The sequence below is a fragment of the Taudactylus pleione genome, unplaced genomic scaffold (assembly GCF_031769625.1).
Source record: "Taudactylus pleione unplaced genomic scaffold, aTauple2 ptg000875l, whole genome shotgun sequence".
NCBI classification, from domain to species: Eukaryota; Metazoa; Chordata; class Amphibia; order Anura; family Myobatrachidae; genus Taudactylus; species Taudactylus pleione.
In genome coordinates, this window is record NW_028285277.1 from 2,761,623 (window position 1) to 2,782,282 (window position 20,660).

Consider the following 20,660-nt stretch of genomic DNA (forward strand, 5'->3'; position numbering starts at 1 on the left):
CTGTGTGTGACTGCGGGTGTATCTGCATGCCTATATTCTGTGTGTGACTGCGGGTGTATCTGCATGCCTATATTCTGTGTGTGTGACTGTGGGTGTATCTGCATGCCTATATTCTGTGTGTGTGACTGCGGGTGTATCTGCATGCCTATATTCTGTGTGTGTGACTGCGGGTGTATCTGCATGCCTATATTCTGTGTGTGTGACTGCGGGTGTATCTGCATGCCTATATTCTGTGTGTGACTGCGGGTGTATCTGCATGCCTATATTCTGTGTGTGTGTGACTGCGGGTGTATCTGCATGCCTATATTCTGTGTGTGACTGCGGGTGTATCTGCATGCCTATATTCTGTGTGTGTGTGACTGCGGGTGTATCTGCATGCCTATATTCTGTGTGTGACTGCGGGTGTATCTGTATGCCTATATTCTGTGTGTGTGACTGCTGGTGTATCTGCATGCCTATATTCTGTGTGTGTGACTGCGGGTGTATCTGCATGCCTATATTCTGTGTGTGTGACTGCGGGTGTATCTGCATGCCTATATTCTGTGTGTGTGACTGCGGGTATATCTGCATGCCTATATTCTGTGTGTGACTACGGGTGTATCTGTATGCCTATATTCTGTGTGCGACTTCGGGTATATCTGCATGCCTATATTCTGTGTGTGTGACTGCGGGTGTATCTGCATGCCTATATTCTGTGTGTGACAGGTGTATCTGCATGCCTATATACTGTGTGTGTGACTGCGGGTGTATCTGCATGCCATATTCTGTGTGTGACTGCGGGTGTATCTGCATGGCTATATTCTGTGTTTGAATGCGGGTGTACCTGCATGCCTATATTCTGTGTGTGTGACTGCGGGTGTATCTGCATGTCTATATTCTGTGTGTGTGACTGCGGCTGTATCTGCATGCCTTTATTCTGTGTGTGACTGCGGCTGTATCTGCATGCCTATATTCTGAGTGTTTGATTGCGGGTGTATCTGCATGTCTATATTTTGTCTGTGTGAATGCGGGTGTATCTGCATGCCTATATTGTGTGTGTGTGACTGCGGGTGTATCTGCATGCCTATATTCTGTGTGTGTGACTGCGGGTGTATCTGCATGCCTATATTCTGTGTGTGTGACTGCGGGTGTATCTGCATGCCTATATTGTGTGTGTGACTGCGGGTGTATCTGCATGCCTATATTCTGTGTGTGTGACTGTGGGTGTATCTGCATGCCTATATTCTGTGTGTGTGACTGCGGATGTATCTGCATGCCTATATTCTGTGTGTGTGACTGCGGGTGTATCTGCATGCCTATATTCTGTGTGTGTGACTGCGGGTGTATCTGCATGCCTATATTCTGTGTGTGACTGCGGGTGTATCTACATGCCTATATTCTGTGTGTGACTGCGGGTGTATCTGTATGCCTATATTCTGTGTGCGACTGCGGGTATATCTGCATGCCTATATTCTGTATGTGTGACTGCGGGTGTATCTGCATGCCTATATTCTGTGTGTGACAGGTGTATCTGCATGCCTATATACTGTGTGTGTGACTGCGGGTGTATCTGCATGCCATATTCTGTGTGTGACTGCGGGTGTATCTGCATGGCTATATTCTGTGTTTGAATGCGGGTGTACCTGCATGCCTATATTCTGTGTGTGTGACTGCGGGTGTATCTGCATGTCTATATTCTGTGTGTGTGACTGCGGCTGTATCTGCATGCCTTTATTCTGTGTGTGACTGCGGCTGTATCTGCATGCCTATATTCTGAGTGTTTGATTGCGGGTGTATCTGCATGTCTATATTTTGTGTGTGTGACTGCGGCTGTATCTGCATGCCTATATTCTGTCTGTGTGAATGCGGGTGTATCTGCATGCCTATATTCTGTGTGTGTGAATGCGGGTGTATCTGCATGCCTATATTCTGTGTGTGTGACTGCGGGTCTATCTGCATGCCTATATTCTGTTTGTGTGACTGTGGGTGTATCTGCATGTCTATATTCTGTGTGTGTGACTGCGGGTGTATCTGCATGCCTATATTCTGTGTGTGTGAATGCGGGTGTTTCTGCATGCCTATATTCTGTGTGTGTGACTGCGGGTTTATCTGCATGCCTATATTCTGTGTGTATGACTGCGGGTGTATCTGCATGCCTATATTCTGTGTGTGACTGCGGGTGTATCTGCATGCCTATATTCTGTGTGTGTGACTGCGGTGTATCTGCATGTCTATATTCTGTGTGTGTGACTGCGGGTGTATCTGCATGCCTGTATTCTGTGTGTGTGACTGCGGCTGTATCTGCATGCCTATATTCTGTGTGTGACTGCGGTTGTATCTGCATGCCTATATTCTGTGTGTGACTGCGGGTGTATCTGCATGCCTATATTCTGTGTGTGACTGCGGGTGTATCTGTATGCCTATATTCTGTGTGTGTGACTGCGGATGTATCTGCATGCCTATATTCTGTGTGTGTGACTGCGGGTGTATCTGCATGCCTATATTCTGTGTGTGTGACTGCGGGTGTATCTGCATGCCTATATTGTGTGTGTGACTGTGGGTGTATCTGCATGCCTATATTCTGTGTGTGTGACTGTGGGTGTATCTGCATGCCTATATTCTGTGTGTGTGACTGCGGATGTATCTGCATGCCTATATTCTGTGTGTGTGACTGCGGGTGTATCTGCATGCCTATATTCTGTGTGTGTGACTGCGGGTGTATCTGCATGCCTATATTCTGTGTGTGACTGCGGGTGTATCTACATGCCTATATTCTGTGTGTGACTGCGGGTGTATCTGTATGCCTATATTCTGTGTGCGACTGCGGGTATATCTGCATGCCTATATTCTGTGTGTGTGACTGCGGGTGTATCTGCATGCCTATATTCTGTGTGTGACAGGTGTATCTGCATGCCTATATACTGTGTGTGACTGCGGGTGTATCTGCATGCCATATTCTGTGTGTGACTGCGGGTGTATCTGCATGGCTATATTCTGTGTTTGAATGCGGGTGTACCTGCATGCCTATATTCTGTGTGTGTGACTGCGGGTGTATCTGCATGTCTATATTCTGTGTGTGTGACTGCGGCTGTATCTGCATGCCTATATTCTGAGTGTTTGATTGCGGGTGTATCTGCATGTCTATATTTTGTGTGTGTGACTGCGGCTGTATCTGCATGCCTATATTCTGTGTGTGTGACTGTGGGTGTATCTGCATGCCTATATTCTGTGTGTGTGACTGCGGATGTATCTGCATGCCTATATTCTGTGTGTGTGACTGCGGGTGTATCTGCATGCCTATATTCTGTGTGTGTGACTGCGGGTGTATCTGCATGCCTATATTCTGTGTGTGACTGCGGGTGTATCTGCATGCCTATATTCTGTGTGTGTTACTGCGGGTGTATCTGCATGCCTATATTCTGTGTGTGTGACTGCGGGTGTATCTGCATGCCTATATTCTGTGTGTGACTGCGGGTGTATCTGCATGCCTATATTCTGTGTGTGTGACTGCGGGTGTATCTGCATGCCTATATTCTGTGTGTGTGACTGCGGGTGTATCTGCATGCCTATATTCTGTGTGTGTGACTGCGGGTGTATCTGCATGCCTATATTCTGTGTGTGTGACTGCGGGTGTATCTGCATGCCTATATTCTGTGTGTGTGACTGCGGGTGTATCTGCATGCCCATATTCTGTGTGTGACTGCGGGTGTATCTGCATGCCTATATTCTGTGTGTGTGACTGCGGGTATATCTGCATGCCTATATTCTGTGTGTGTGACGGCGGGTATATCTGCATGCCTATATTCTGTGTGTGTGACTGCGGGTGTATTTGCATGCGTATATTCTGTGTGTGACTGCGGGTGTATCTGCATGCCTATATTCTGTGTGTGTGACTGTGGGTGTATCTGCATGCCTATATTCTGTGTGTGACAGGTGTATCTGCATGCCTATATACTGTGTGTGACTGCGGGTATATCTGCATGCCTATATTCTGTGTGTGTGACTGCGGGTGTATTTGCATGCGTATATTCTGTGTGTGACTGCGGGTGTATCTGCATGCCTATATTCTGTGTGTGTGACTGCGGGTGTATCTGCATGCCTATATTCTGTGTGTGACAGGTGTATCTGCATGCCTATATACTGTGTGTGACTGCGGGTGTATCTGCATGCCATATTCTGTGTGTGACTGCGGGTGTATCTGCATGGCTATATTCTGTGTTTGAATGCGGGTGTACCTGCATGCCTATATTCTGTGTGTGTGACTGCGGGTGTATCTGCATGTCTATATTCTGTGTGTGTGACTGCGGCTGTATCTGCATGCCTATATTCTGAGTGTTTGATTGCGGGTGTATCTGCATGTCTATATTTTGTGTGTGTGACTGCGGCTGTATCTGCATGCCTATATTCTGTCTGTGTGAATGCGGGTGTATCTGCATGCCTATATTCTGTGTGTGTGACTGTGGGTGTATCTGCATGCCTATATTCTGTGTGTGTGACTGCGGGTGTATCTGCATGCCTATATTCTTTGTGTGTGACTGCGGGTGTATCTGCATGCCTATATTCTGTTTGTGTGACTGTGGGTGTATCTGCATGTCTATATTCTGTGTGTGTGACTGCGGGTGTATTTGCATGCCTATATTCTGTGTGTGTGAATGCGGGTGTTTCTGCATGCCTATATTCTGTGTGTGTGAGACTGCGGGTTTATCTGCATGCCTATATTCTGTGTGTATGACTGCGGGTGTATCTGCATGCCTATATTCTGTGTGTGTGACTGCAGGTGTATCTGCATGCCTATATTCTGTTTGTGTGACTTCGGGTGTATCTGCATGCCTATATTCTGTGTGTGTGACTGCGGGTGTATCTGCATGTCTATATTCTGTGTGTGTGACTGCGGGTGTATCTGCATGCCTATATTCTGTGTGTGTGACTGCGGGTGTATCTGCATGCCTATATTCTGTGTGTGTGACTTCGGGTGTATCTGCATGCCTATATTCTGTGTGTGTGACTGCGGGTGTATCTGCATGCCTATATTCTGTGTGTGTGACTGCTGGTGTATGAGTGCCATGGTGCGCAGGTAATGGTAACAAGAGGATGCGCTGTGTTCTGTCTTTAGCCTCAATGATAATATGGTATACAGCGAGTGTATGAGTGCCATGGTACGCAGGTAATGGTAACCAGAGGATGCGCTGTGTTCTGTCTTTAGTCTCAGTGATAATATGGTGTACAGCGAGTGTATGAGTGTCATGGTACGCAGGTAATGGTAACCAGAGGATGCTCTGTGTTCTGTCTTTAGCCTCAGTGATAATATGATGTACAGCGAGTGTATGAGTGCCATGGTACGCAGGTAATGGTAACCAGAGGATGCGCTGTGTTCTGTCTTTAGCCTCAGTGAGAATATGATGTACAGCGAGTGTATGAGTGCCATGGTACGCAGGTAATGGTAACCAGAGGATGCGCTGTGTTCTGTCTTTAGCTTCAGTGATATAATGGTGTACAGCGAGTGTATGAGTGCCATGGTACGCAGTTAATGGTAACCAGAGGATGCGCTGTGTTCTGTCTTTAGCCTCAGTGATAATATGGTGTACAGCGAGTGTATGAGTGCCATGGTACGCAGGTAATGGTAACCAGGGGATGCGCTGTGTTCTGTCTTTAGCCTCAGTGAGAATATGATGTACAGCGAGTGTATGAGTGTCATGGTACGCAGGTAATGGTAACCAGGGGATGCGCTGTGTTCTGTCTTTAGCCTCAGTGATAATATGGTGTACAGCGAGTTTATGAGTGCCATGGTACACAGGTAATGGTAACCAGGGGATGCGCTGTGTTCTGTCTTTAGCCTCAGTGAGAATATGATGTACAGCGAGTGTATGAGTGCCATGGTACGCAGGTAATGGTAACCAGGGGATGCGCTGTGTTCTGTCTTTAGCCTCAGTGATAATATGGTGTACAGCGAGTGTATGAGTGCCATGGTACGCAGGTAATGGTAACCAGAGGATGCGCTGTGTTCTGTCTTTAGCCTCAGTGATAATATGGTGTACAGCGAGTGTATGAGTGCCATGGTACGCAGGTAATGGTAACCAGAGGATGCGCTGTGTTCTGTCTTTAGCCTCAGTGAGAATATGATGTACAGCGAGTGTATGAGTATCATGGTACGCAGGTAATGGTAACCAGAGGATGCGCTGTGTTCTGTCTTTAGCCTCAGTGAGAATATGATGTACAGCGAGTGTATGAGTGTCATGGTACGCAGGTAATGGTAACCAGGGGATGCGCTGTGTTCTGTCTTTAGCCTCAGTGATAATATGGTGTACAGCGAGTGTATGAGTATCATGGTACGCAGGTAATGGTAACCAGGGGATGCGCTGTGTTCTGTCTTTAGCCTCAGTGATAATATGGTGTACAGCGAGTGTATGAGTATCATGGTACGCAGGTAATGGTAACCAGGGGATGCGCTGTGTTCTGTCTTTAGCCTCAGTGATAATATGGTGTACAGCGAGTGTATGAGTGCCATGGTACGCAGGTAATGGTAACCAGGGGATGCGCTGTGTTCTGTCTTTAGCCTGAGTGATAATATGGTGTACAGCGAGTGTATGAGTGCCATGGTACGCAGGTAATGGTAACCAGGGGATGCGCTGTGTTCTGTCTTTAGCCTCAGTGATAATATGGTGTACAGCGAGTGTATGAGTGCCATGGTACGCAGGTAATGGTAACCAGAGGATGCGCTGTGTTCTGTCTTTAGCCTCAGTGAGAATATGATGTACAGCGAGTGTATGAGTGTCATGGTACGCAGGTAATGGTAACCAGGGGATGCGCTGTGTTCTGTCTTTAGCCTCAGTGATAATATGGTGTACAGCGAGTGTATGAGTATCATGGTACGCAGGTAATGGTAACCAGGGGATGCGCTGTGTTCTGTCTTTAGCCTCAGTGATAATATGGTGTACAGCGAGTGTATGAGTGCCATGGTACGCAGGTAATGGTAACCAGGGGATGCGCTGTGTTCTGTCTTTAGCCTCAGTGATAATATGGTGTACAGCGAGTGTATGAGTGCCATGGTACGCAGGTAATGGTAACCAGGGGATGCGCTGTGTTCTGTCTTTAGCCTCAGTGATAATATGGTGTACAGCGAGTGTATGAGTGCCATGGTACGCAGGTAATGGTAACCAGAGGATGCGCTGTGTTCTGTCTTTAGCCTCAGTGAGAATATGATGTACAGCGAGTGTATGAGTATCATGGTACGCAGGTAATGGTAACCAGGGGATGCGCTGTGTTCTGTCTTTAGCCTCAGTGAGAATATGATGTACAGCGAGTGTATGAGTGTCATGGTACGCAGGTAATGGTAACCAGGGGATGCGCTGTGTTCTGTCTTTAGCCTCAGTGAGAATATGATGTACAGCGAGTGTATGAGTGTCATGGTACGCAGGTAATGGTAACCAGGGGATGCGCTGTGTTCTGTCTTTAGCCTCAGTGATAATATGGTGTACAGCGAGTGTATGAGTATCATGGTACGCAGGTAATGGTAACCAGGGGATGCGCTGTGTTCTGTCTTTAGCCTCAGTGATAATATGGTGTACAGCGAGTGTATGAGTGCCATGGTACGCAGGTAATGGTAACCAGGGGATGCGCTGTGTTCTGTCTTTAGCCTCAGTGATAATATGGTGTACAGCGAGTGTATGAGTGCCATGGTACGCAGGTAATGGTAACCAGGGGATGCGCTGTGTTCTGTCTTTAGCCTCAGTGATAATATGGTGTACAGCGAGTGTATGAGTATCATGGTACGCAGGTAATGGTAACCAGGGGATGCGCTGTGTTCTGTCTTTGTTTAGGGAGAAGTTGAAGCTGAAATAGAAGAATTGGACTTTGAGCGTTATTCCATCTATAGACCTGGGTAAGTAGAAATATTATGCCACTACATATAGGCAATTATCTTTTACAATTGCCCATTCATTCAGAGGCTATCTTTACTGTACAGCCATGGCTTATGGTAATTGCTACTATTATTGATGTGTTTATTAACAAATCACATTTATAGCCGCAGACTCTCATACCCCATATAACAGCACATGGAAAATGATTGTACATGGGAGCCAGATAGAAAAACTGTCCAGTAAATCTATACGGGCGCTGCAAAGGATAGCCATTCTGGAGCAGCTGTATAATAAGAGGCAAAACAGAAAAACAGCGCTGGATGTTGAGAACATATTATGAAAAACAAGTGGAACGGATTGTGTTAAAATATATAAGAAAAACAGTTTATTAAAACAGCTGATATTACATAAGCAATTACTAAGATTAAATTGTAGATAATTCTCTATAGCAACAAAATTGGACAACACAGGTTTAGTGCTGTAATAGTAACATCAGGATGAAATTCTCGTAATTCAACAAACACCTTTTCCTAGTTTTAGCCTCAATTGTACGGCAGAAACACTTTAGTGTAGTGAACTATGACACAGTCTCGTATTGTTACCACTTAAGTCCAACCAAGGGGATTAGTAGCAGAGGTAACTTCTGCAAGATGGTAGCCCCTTATAACGGAAGCGCTTTGTGGATACGCCGGCTGCGTTCAGGCTGAAGGTTGATTCACTGCGAGTGGAGCAGAGTGTTCCAGGGGAGCTGAGAGAGGCTCGGTCCAGGTGTGTGACGATGGTATGGAGAAATCCCAATAGTTCAAGAATTGTTCAATACAAAAAAAAGGTGACGCGTTTCCCCGTGTGTCCACAGCTTTATCAAACGATAAATGTAATATCTGCATGATTTTAATATCAGCTGTTTTAATAAACTGTTTTTTCTTATATATTTTAACACAATCCGTTCCACTTGTTTTTCATAATATGTTCTCAGCATCCAGCGCTGTTTTTCTGCTTTGCATGTACATGGGAGCCGGCAGTGAGCAATGGGAGATCCAGCGTGCCATGGTCCTGTGATTTACAGAGGCGGCACTGTATGCATTAATCTCCCAATCTATATATATGAGGTCACTGTGCTCACTAATTGTATGACATCATTGGGCTACATAGTCAGTGCTTTTATTCAGGTCCCAGTGACTTCTAATAGTCTTATATTCAACATTATGGGGTTATATTATTCCTTTTATTTTACTTATTACTATCACCCTTTATATAGTGTTATCATATTATGCAGCACTTTCGTCCCTGCGCAAGACGAGCGTACAGTCTATGTGATGTACTGAGTATACACTTAGGCCTAATTCAGGGCTGGGAATAGAGGGCCTCATTCGCTTTTGCGATCGTAGCTGCGATAGTATGCTAACTCATTGCGATCGATCTGTCGCCGCAACACTACATAAGGACGCCCACCTTATTTTACACACTTCCGTAATGTTTATCAAGACTGCGAAACCATCGGTACAGTGGAGTACCATCGCAGCCGCACACACACACTTGCACAAGGTCTGACCTTACTCGGGAATTGCTGACATCCACGCACGCTATGAGACTTCAGGCTGCTTAGGGCATCGCAGTGGATTGTTTATGCACGCCCCTTTTCTCGGCGTTCAAACGCACTGACACGCCTGCGTTTACATGTTTGCAGTTACTTGCTCTATCTTACTCTATTCCCAAAGCTGAATCAGGCCCTCTAATCGTAGCTTAGCGATATGGTTTTGGAGTTCTGGAGAACGCATAACCGTAGCCTTGTGAGGCAACAATGCTAACCACTGAGCAACAGTGTCAACTTAATACCTGTGTTGGTAGAGCATGTTGTTGGATTATTTTTGCAGTCAATACATGTAATAATACATTCACTAGTGTCAGTTATAAGGGTACTAAAATCCACTGAAAAGCTTGGTGACTGGATGACGGGACTAGGCCAGACTGAGCACATTATACAAGGCATGGAACTCTAGATGCTTTGAAGTCTCTTTATAATGAACACTTAAGGTGTGTGTTATATCCTTCCTTAACGTTACCTGACAATTTTTTATATTTATATATTAGTCTACTAGAGATGTAATATGTAAGAAAGTATAAATACGTGGGGATTTTATTGCATGACCTATACAACTATTTTACACACTAATTAATTCAGTTCATGAATGTTCAGCCTGTTACACATCATTAAAAACCATTTGCCATGAATATGTAGCCTAGAACAGTGACCATCACGTGTAATGGTATTACACATGATATAGGACCACGTCCCAGCACCACACTAGTGACTGATGCTCGTGGGGCAGTGAATCACGGACATTGGGCCTAATTCAGCTCGCAAGGGGACTGCTGATCGATTATCGGGAATCTGCGCGTGTGCAGGACCCATTCTGCGAGTGTGCAGAATGGGTCCTGCGTAGTCGCACGCAGACCTTTGAATGCCTCTGCCTGATTGACAGGCAGAGGCATTTAAGGGGCGTTGCGGGGGCGGGAGCTGCCGGCGTTCCCGGAAACGGGGCATGTCCGCCCCGTTTTCCGGGAGTGGACAGCCCAGGATGTGCGTTGATCACACAGTGTCCTGGGCTCGCAAATCGGCCAGCCTAAGTAAGCTGAGGCTTGGCTGGCCGGAGGCCCGGCGCCTTCCGTTTGAAGTGCTGTAGGGCATGTGAGGCTATACGATGGCAGGCTGTATTTGGGGGTATATGAGCTATACACGGGTATGCGGAGGCTGGTGTTGCTATACGATGGCAGGCTGTATTGGGGTATATGAGCTATACACGGGTATGTGGAGGCTGGTGTTGCTATAGGATGGCAGGCTGTATTTGGGGGTATATGAGCTATACACGGGTATGCGGAGGCTGGTGTTGCTATACGATGGCAGGCTGTATTGGGGGTATATGAGCTATACACGGGTATGTGGAGGCTGGTGAGGCTATACGATGGCAGGCTGTATTTGGGGGGTATATCAGCTATACACGGGTATGTGGAGGCTGGTGATGCTATACGATGGCAGGCTGTATTGGGGGTATATGAGCTATACACGGGTATGTGGAGGCTGGTGATGCTATATGATGGCAGGCTGTATTGGGGGTATATGAGCTATACACAGGTATGTGGAGGCTGGTGATGCTATATGATGGCAGGCTGTATTAGGGGTATATGAGCTATACACAGGTATGTGGAGGCTGGTGATGCTATATGATGGCAGGCTGTATTGGGGGTATATGAGCTATATACGGGTATGTGGAGGCTGGTGTTGCTATACGATGGCAGGCTGTATTGGGGGTATATGAGCTATACACGGGTATGTGGAGGCTGGTGATGCTATATGATGGCAGGCTGTATTTGGGGGGTATATGAGCTATACACGGGTATGTGGAGGCTGGTGATGCTATACGATGGCAGGCTGTATTGGGGGTATATGAGCTATACACGGGTATGTGGAGGCTGGTGAGGCTATACGATGGCAGGCTGTATTTGGGGGTATATGAGCTATACACGGGTATGTGGAGGCTGGTGATGCTATATGATGGCAGGCTGTATTTGGGGGTATATGAGCTATACACGGGTATGTGGAGGCTGGTGATGCTATACGATGGCAGGCTGTATTTGGGGGGTATATGAGCTATACACGGGTATGTGGAGGCTGGTGATGCTATACGATGGCAGGCTGTATTGGGGGTATATGAGCTATATACGGGTATGTGGAGGCTGGTGATGCTATATGATGGCAGGCTGTATTAGGGGTATATGAGCTATACACGGGTATGCGGAGGCTGGTGATGCTATATGATGGCAGGCTATATTAGGGGTATATGAGCTATACACAGGTATGTGGAGGCTGGTGATGCTATATGATGGCAGGCTATATTAGGGGTATATGAGCTATACACAGGTATGTGGAGGCTGGTGATGCTATACGATGGCAGGCTGTATTTGGGGGGTATATGAGCTATACACGGGTATGTGGAGGCTGGTGATGCTATATGATGGCAGGCTGTATTTGGGGGGTATATGAGCTATACACGGGTATGCGGAGGCTGGTGATGCTATATGATGGCAGGCTGTATTGGGGGTATATGAGCTATACACGGGTATGTGGAGGCTGGTGATGCTATACGATGGCAGGCTGTATTGGGGAGTATATGAGCTATACACGGGTATGTGGAGGCTGGTGATGCTATATGATGGCAGGCTGTATTGGGGGTATATGAGCTATACACGGGTATGTGGAGGCTGGTGATGCTATATGATGGCAGGCTGTATTGGGGGTATATGAGCTATACACGGGTATGTGGAGGCTGGTGATGCTATATGATGGCAGGCTGTATTTGGGGGTATATGAGCTATACACGGGTATGTGGAGGCTGGTGATGCTATAGTGTGGTATCTGGTATGAGGGTTCTATCTGCAGTATATATATATATATATATATATATATATATATATGTTTTGCCACACTGCGCAGATTATCTAGTTATCATTTTATCTGTGTGATACTGCTCATATTCATGCTTAGTAAGCACCACATACAGTCAGGTGCATAAATATTGGGACATTGACAGAATTTTCATATTTTGGCCTCTGTTCACCACCACAATGGTTTTGAAATGAAACAAACAAGATGTGATTTACCTACAGACTTTCAGATTTAATTTGAGGGTAATTACATCCAAATCAGGTGAACGGTGGTGGAATTACAACGGTTTCTATATGTGCCTCCCACTTTTTAAGGGGCCAAAAGTAATGGGACTGTCAACTCAAAAGCTATTTCATGGACAGGTGTGGGCTATTCCCTCGTTATTTCATTATCAATTAAGCAGGTAAAAGGTCTGGAGTTGATTCTAGGTGTGACATTTGCATTTGGAATCAGTTGCTGTTGACTCTCAATATGAGATCCAAAGAGCTGTCACTATCAGTGAAGCAAGCCATCATTAGGCTGAAAAATCAAAACAAACCCATCAGAGAGATAGCAAAAACATTAGGTGTGGCCAAATCAACTGTTTGGAACATTCTTAAAAAGAAAAAACGCATCGGAGAGCTCAGCAACACCAAAAGACCCGGAAGACCACGGAAAACAACTGTGGTGGATGACAGAAGAATAATTTCCCTGGTGAAAAAAACCCCTTCACAACAGTTGGCCAAATCAAGAACACTCTCCAGGAGGTAGATGTATATGTGTCAAAATCAACAATCAAGAGAAGACTTCACAAGTGAATATAGAGGGTTCACCACAAGATGTAAACCATTGGTGAGCCTCAAAAACAGGAAGACCAGAAAACAACATCTAAAAAAGCCATTACAGTTCTGGAACAACATCCTATGGACAGATGAGACAAAGATCAACTTGTACCAGAGTGATGGGAAGAGAAGAGTATGGAGAAGGAAAGGAACTGCTCATGATCCAAAACATACCACCTCATCAGTGAAGCATGGTGGTGGTAGTGTCATGGCGTGGGCATGTATGGCTGCCAATGGAACTGGTTCCCTTGTATTTATTGATGATGTGACTGCTGACAAAAGCAGCAGAATTAATTCTGAAGTATTTAGGGCAATATTATATGCTCATATTCAGTCAAATGCTTCAGAACTCATTCGACTGCGCTTCTCAGTGCAGATGGACAATGACCCGAAGCATACTGCAAAAGCAACCAAAGAGTTATTTAAGGCTAAAGAGTGGAATGTTATGCAATGGCCAAATCAATCCCCTGACTTGAATCCGATTGAGCATGCATTTCACTTGATGAAGACAAAACTGAAGGGAAAATGACCCAAGAACAAGCAGGAACTGAAGACATTTGCAGTAGAGGCCTGGCAGAGCATCACCAGGGATGAAACCCAGCGTCTGGTGATGTCTATGCGTTCCAGACTTCAGGCTGTAATTGCCTGCAAAGGATTTGCAACAAAGTATTAAAAAGTGAAAGTTAGATTTAGGATTGTTTAGTTTGTCCCATTACTTTTGGTCCCTTAAAAAGTGGGAGGCACATATAGAAACCGTTGTAATTCCTACACCGTTCACCTGATTTGGATGTAATTACCCTCAAATTAAATCTGAAAGTCTGCAGGTAAAGCACATCTTGTTTGTTTCATTTCAAAGCCATTGTGGTGGTGAATAGAGGCCAAAATATGAAAATTCTGTCAATGTCCCAATATTTATGCACCTGACTGCTAATGTAAAACCTTTCCAGCTCATATATCATCAATGTATTGGGGGGTTTTGTACTGTAAGTCAGTCTACAAATTGGCAGCAAGTATTCCACAGTCATCTGTAACTTATGGGATAACGCTGACATGATATTCTGCTTTTATCGCAGAGTTCTCATGGTAGACCGGCAGGAGTCCCGTCCATCAGAATGGTTTGCAAGGAAGATGATGAGCCCAATAGCCTACATGTTCCCTACTGCACTCTCAGTGCCTATGACTACATTAGTACGAGCCATGCTGAACAACGCCGTGCTGCAGAGCGACAAGAAGGTGGATCTACTAGAAAACAAAGCCATACATACACTGGGGGCACTGGGCAAACAGGAGGGCAAGTAGCCATGACCCTAGCCTTTGTGGGAGCCCGTAGGCACAAACCAAGTCCGTGTGATGCTGAATGTACAATACCAAATCTTATTTGAATATTATTTTAGGGTATTACCATAAAGGGAAATATATTTGTGCAATTAATGACATTCATATACACACTAAAAGGTCACATTACACTATTCTGTGCATGGTTACAATTAGCGCTGTCTATAGGCTTCCAGGTTCTTTAAAGCAGCGACGATAACACACATAGAAACATGGAAAAGCGAAATCTCAGGAAATAGATTATTTCAACAGCTCACAAGGGAAATGTATTCGCCTATTAGTACATTTCTAAATAATAATTATTGTATGTGTGGCAAAGCTGCATCGATTACCATAAGACAGCGCTTTAAATATTGTGGCTAAGTTCTACGAAATCTCGTCACGTTCCGCATCGCGCAGGCTATTGCATGGAGACCCTGTAATGAATGCCAGTGCGGAGACTTGTATAATGCTTATGTATCACATTCACTGGTCCTTTCATATTGAATAAGTGCCTTTTGCTGATATTAATTTTTAAAATGTTTTTTTTTTTTAAATAAAGTGACTGTAAGGAGCAAATAAACAATGCAGAAATATGCTAATACATTCATTTTACTGTATTGTATTTACAACATGTGAATAAATGTGATCTATGGATTGATTGTAGGTGTTATGTGGAAAACACTTTCTTTATCTGTGTAAGGAGAATCGGCCGTGATGATTGCTTCATTGAGGGCAAACAAAATATCTTTCATAGACTCCAATAGAGCAGTGCCCTCAATGGTGATATTAATATACAAGTAATAATAGGATCACACTAAAGCTGGATACACACACAACGATTTAGTAAATGAACGATTTTAGTAAACAATTTTCGTTCATTTTTTCAAGGGAAAAATTAACGAAAATCGTTTACTAAAATCGTTCATTTACAAAATGTAATGAACGATTTTTTTTTTTTACTTTCCCTTAATGAAAATCGTTAAGTTGTTCAGTTAGAATGGACGATAAACAACAAACTACAAACGTGAACGCGCATGAACGATAATCCTTCATCGTTTAGGCTAAAAAATACAACGATTTTTTTTAAACAATTGAACGATAATGACGTCGTTATAGTTAAATCGTTCAAAAAATCGTTGTTTGTGTACCTTTAGATTTACTAAGCAATAAAATTTGCAACAAAGTATCTCTCGGTCACAAAGTTCTTTCATCTGATGTCGCAGGAAGTGACATGAAATAAGTTTTGTTTTTTAAATCCTTTTTGTTGCAAAGTCCCTTTAATAAAGACTATGGTCCTGATTGCCGCATGTGCGTTTTTATGCTAATGCCGTGGCCAATTCTGTGTATAGCGAAGCGCCCACTTGCAGCTTCTTGCGGTGGTGCAAATCCCACTAAGTGCCCACTAAAATCCACACCCCCTGCGTCCAAATTCGTTCTGCGTCTCCGTGCGGTGACAACCAAAATGCATACATAGTGCGACTCGGATGCGCAGTACTTATAACATCGGCATAGCGTGCGACTCAGAAACGGCCCCTGTATAAGCTGAGGTCTGCAGGTCCAGCGGCACAGGTGATATCATCCATACCTCTGTATTACTGCGCTAACAGCTAATGGTCTTCATGGGTCAGGTTTTAGCAGACCCCCCCGGGGCGGTAAAAAAACACTATGGGCCTGGTTCTGACGCAGCTCGTTATACAGCAGCAAATAGTGAGCTTTAGCAAACTGCGCATGCGTATCTGCAGGCGATTCTGAGTCGGACGGATTGTGGCACTTGGCGTGAAATAGGCGTTTCCTGGGCGGCAAGAGTGATAGTGTAGCTGGATGTCTATGGCTGATGGATCTCTCGCCTCTATTATAGGTCAGGGTGCACGTGCTGATGGCGATGGCTGCGGCCGTGGACGGGAAAACAGTGGGAGGTGCAGCAATGTGGTTCCATGTTCTGCAATCCTCCATACATACACAGCTAGGCCTATATTTACTAAGGTGCATGTTTATAGATGTGGAGACGTTGCCCATAGCAACCAATCAGATTCTAGCTATTATCTTCTAGAAGGTGCTAGATAAATGATAAGTAGAATCTGATTGGTTGCTATGGGCAACATCTCCACTTCTAAAAACTCTCCCTTTAGTAAATATACACCCCCAGACTATGAGACCTACACCCAGCAGTCATAAACCAAATGGGGCCCGGGGCAGAAGTCATTGTCTGGGTTCTACATGGTAAATCCTGGGTGTCTAAGCAGGGCCATCGAGAGTAGTGAACCCCCCCCTCCCCTTTGAGCAGGGGGCAGATCCAGGATGAGGAGTGATCAGTGTGGGCCGGGATCAGTAGTACCCGCTCCCCCGCGTCTCGCCGCCCCTGTGGCTACATGCACTTTTTCTCATGTCTCATTGCCGGCCATACTGCCTGACACCCACTGTCTCATCATTACTTCTCTGCTGTGGGTGGAGAGGAGGTGAATTAATGTGACCAGCATCTTCGGCTCTATAACAGCAAATCTCCTGGGAAGGCACATTAACTCTCAGTGATACTGTGCCCAGCGTAGGGGTGAGCAGACAGAGTCACTGAAGAGGAGGAGACAACAGATAGGGGAGCACTGGGGGTAAGGATAGTGCAGGGGAAGGCACATTAACTCTCAGTGATACTGTGCCCATAGGATGGCAGGCTGTATTGGGGGTATATGAGCTATACACGGGTATGTGGAGGTTGGTGATGCTATATAATGGCAGGCTGTATTGGGGGGTATATGAGCTATACACGGGTATGTGGAGGCTGGTGATGCTATATGATGGCAGGCTGTATTGGGGGTATGTGGAGGCTGGTGATGCTATATGATGGCAGGCTGTATTGGGGGTATATGAGCTATACACGGATATGTGGAGGCTGGTGATGCTATACGATGGCAGGCTGTATTGGGGGGTATATGAGCTATACACAGGTATGTGGAGGCTGGTGATGCTATACGATGGCAGGCTGTATTGGGGGGTATATGAGCTATACACGGGTATGTGGAGGCTGGTGATGCTATATGATGGCAGGCTGTATTGGGGGTATATGAGCTATACACGGATATGTGGAGGCTGGTGATGCTATACGATGGCAGGCTGTATTGGGAGGTATATGAGCTATACACGGGTATGTGGAGGCTGGTGATGCTATACGATGGCAGGCTGTATTGGGGGGTATATGAGCTATACACGGGTATGTGGAGGCTGGTGATGCTATATGATGGCAGGCTGTATTGGGAGGTATATGAGCTATACACGGGTATGTGAAGGCTGGTGATGCTATACGATGGCAGGCTGTATTGGGGGTATATGAGCTATACACGGGTATGTGAAGGCTGGTGATGCTATAGTGTGGTATGTGGGAACATATGAGGGTGTATCTGCAGTATATATATATATGTTTTACCACACTGCACAGATTATCTAGTTATCATTTTATCTATATGATACTACTCATATTCATGCTTAGTAAGCACCAGATATAACCAATTCACACAAGTGGATTACATGCTGGATAATTATTGCTGTAAGGCTGCTAATGTAAAACCTTTCCAGCTCATACAGTCAGGTCCATAAATATTGGGACATTCACAGAATTTTCAGATTTTGGCCTCTATTCACCACCACAATGGTTTTGAAATGAAACAAACAAGATGAGCTTTACCTGCAGACTTTCAGATTTAATTTGAGGGTAATTACATCCAAATCGGGTGAACGGTGTAGGAATTACAACAGTTTCAATATGTGCCTCCCACTTTTTAAGGGGCCAAAAGTAATGGGACTATCAACTCAAAAGCTATTTCATGGACAGGTGTGGGCTATTCCCTTGTTATTTCATTATCAATTAAGCAGGTAAAAGGTCTGAGTTGATTCTAGGTGTGACATTTGCATTTGGAATCAGTTGCTGTCGACTCTCAATATGAGATCCAAAGAGCTGTCACTATCAGCGAAGCCATCATTAGGCTGAAAAATCAAAACAAACCTATCAGAGAGATAGCAAAAACATTAGGTGTGGCCAAATCAACTGTTTGGAACATTCTTAAAAAGAAAGAACGCACCGAAGAGCTCAGCAACACCAAAAGACCCGGAAGACCACGGAAAACAACTGTGGTGGATGACAGAAGAATAATTTCCCTGGTGAAGAAAAACCCCTTCACAACAGTTGGCCAAATCAAGAACACTCTCCAGGAGGTAGATGTATATGTGTCAAAGTCAACAATCAAGAGAAGACTTCACAAGAGTGAATATAGAGGGTTCACCACAAGATGCAAACCATTGGTGAGCCACAAAAACAGGAAGACCAGATTAGAGTTTGCCAAAGAACATCTAAAAAAGCCATTACAGTTCTGGAACAACATCCTATGGACAGATGAGGCAAAGATCAACTTGTACCAGAGTGATGGGAAGAGAAGGAAAGGAACTGCTCATGATCCAAAACATACCACCTCATCAGTGAAGCATGGTGGTGGTAGTGTCATGGCGTGGGCATGTAATTCTGCCAATGGAGATGGTTCCCTTGTATTTATTGATGATGTGACTGCTGTCAAAAGCTGCAGAATGAATTCTGAAGTGTTTCCGGAAATATTATATGCTCATATTCAGTCAAATGCTTCAGAACTCATTGGACAGCGCTTCACAGTGCAGATGGACAATGACCCGAAGCATACTGCAAAAGGAACCAAAGAGTTTTGTAAGGATAAAAAGTGGAATGTTATGCAATGGCCAAGTCATTCCCCTGACCTGAATCCGATTGAGCATGCATTTCACTTGATGAAGACAAAACTGAAGGGAAAATGCCCCAAGAACAAGCAGGAACTGAAGACATTTGCAGTAGAGGCCTGGCAGAGCATCACCAGGGATGAAACCCAGCGTCTGGTGATGTCTATGCGTTCCAGACTTCAGGCTGTAATTGCCTGCAAAGGATTTGCAACAAAGTATTAAAAAGTGAAAGTTAGATTTAGGATTGTTTAATTTGTCCCATTACTTTTGGCCCCTTAAAAAGTGGGAGGCACATATAGAAACTGTTGTAATTCCTACACCGTTCACCTGATTTGGATATAATTACCCTCAAATTAAATCTGAAAGTCTGCAGGTAAAGCTCATCTTGTTTGTTTCATTTCAAAGCCATTGTGGTGGTGAATAGAGGCCAAAATATGAAAATTCTGTCAATGTCCCAATATTTATGCACCTGACTGTATATCATCAATGTATTGGAGGGTTTCTCTACTGTAAGTCAGTCTACAAATTGGCAGCAAGTATTCCACAGTCATCTGTAACTTACGGGATAACTCTGACCTGATATTCTGCTTTTATTGCAGAGTTCTCATGGTAGACCGGCAGGAGTCCCGTCCATCAGAATGGTTTCTAAGGAAGATGATGAGCCCAATAGCTTACATGTTCCCTACTGCCCACTCAGTGCCTATGACTACATTAGTACGAGCCATGCTGAACAACGCCGTGCTGCAGAGTGACAAGAAGGTGAATCTACTAGAAAATAAAGCCATACATACACTGGGGGCACTGGGCAAACAGGAGGGCAAGTAGCCATGACCCTAGCCATTGTGGGAGCCCGTAGGCACAAACCAAGTCCGTGTGATGCTGAATGTACAATACCAAATCTTATTTGAATATTATTTTAGGGTATTACCATAAAGGGAAATATATTTGTGCAATTAATGACATTCATATACACACTAAAAGGTCACATTACACTATTCTGTGCATGGTTACAATTAGCGCTGTCTATAGGCTTCCAGGTTCCTTAAAGCAGCGACGATAACACACATAGAAACATGGAAAAGCGAAATCTCAGGAAATAGATTATTTCAACAGTCAACAAAGGAAATGTATTCGCCTATTAGTACATTTCTAAATAATAATTATTGTGTGTGTGGCAAAGCTGCATCGATTACCATAAGACAGCGCTTTAAATATTGTGGCTAAGTCCTACGAAATCTCGTCACGTTTCGTATCGCGCAGGCTATTGCATGGAGACCCTGTAATGAATGCCAGTGCGGAGACTTGTATAATGCTTATGTATCACATTCACTGGTCCTTTCATATGGAATAAGTGCCTTTTGCTGATATTCATTTTTAAAAAAAAAAAAATTCTTAAATAAAGTGACTGTAAGGAGCAAATAAACAATGCAGAAATATGCTAATACATTCATTTTACTGTATTGTATTTACAACATGTGAATAAATGTGATCTATGGATTGATTGTAGGTGTT

The 20,660-nt window shown here is 44.6% G+C and overlaps 1 protein-coding gene across 2 annotated transcripts in view; it reads left to right on the top strand.

Moving 5' to 3' along the window:
* HTATIP2 (HIV-1 Tat interactive protein 2) overlaps window positions 1-19,984 on the top strand; it is a 45,502-nt gene extending 25,518 nt beyond the window's left edge. The window contains exons 5-7 of one of the 2 annotated variants that reach the window (XM_088458939.1): window positions 7,797-7,858; window positions 14,177-14,336; window positions 19,748-19,984. In XM_088458939.1, the coding sequence (XP_088315065.1) occupies window positions 7,797-7,858; window positions 14,177-14,336; window positions 19,748-19,900 (375 nt within the window). In that variant the 3' untranslated portion in view covers window positions 19,901-19,984. Of the gene's footprint in view, window positions 1-7,796; window positions 7,859-14,176; window positions 15,080-19,747 lie in introns of those variants that run through there. The other variant, XM_088458940.1, reaches the window with a different exon arrangement.
* Window positions 19,985-20,660: the final 676 nt, after the last annotated feature.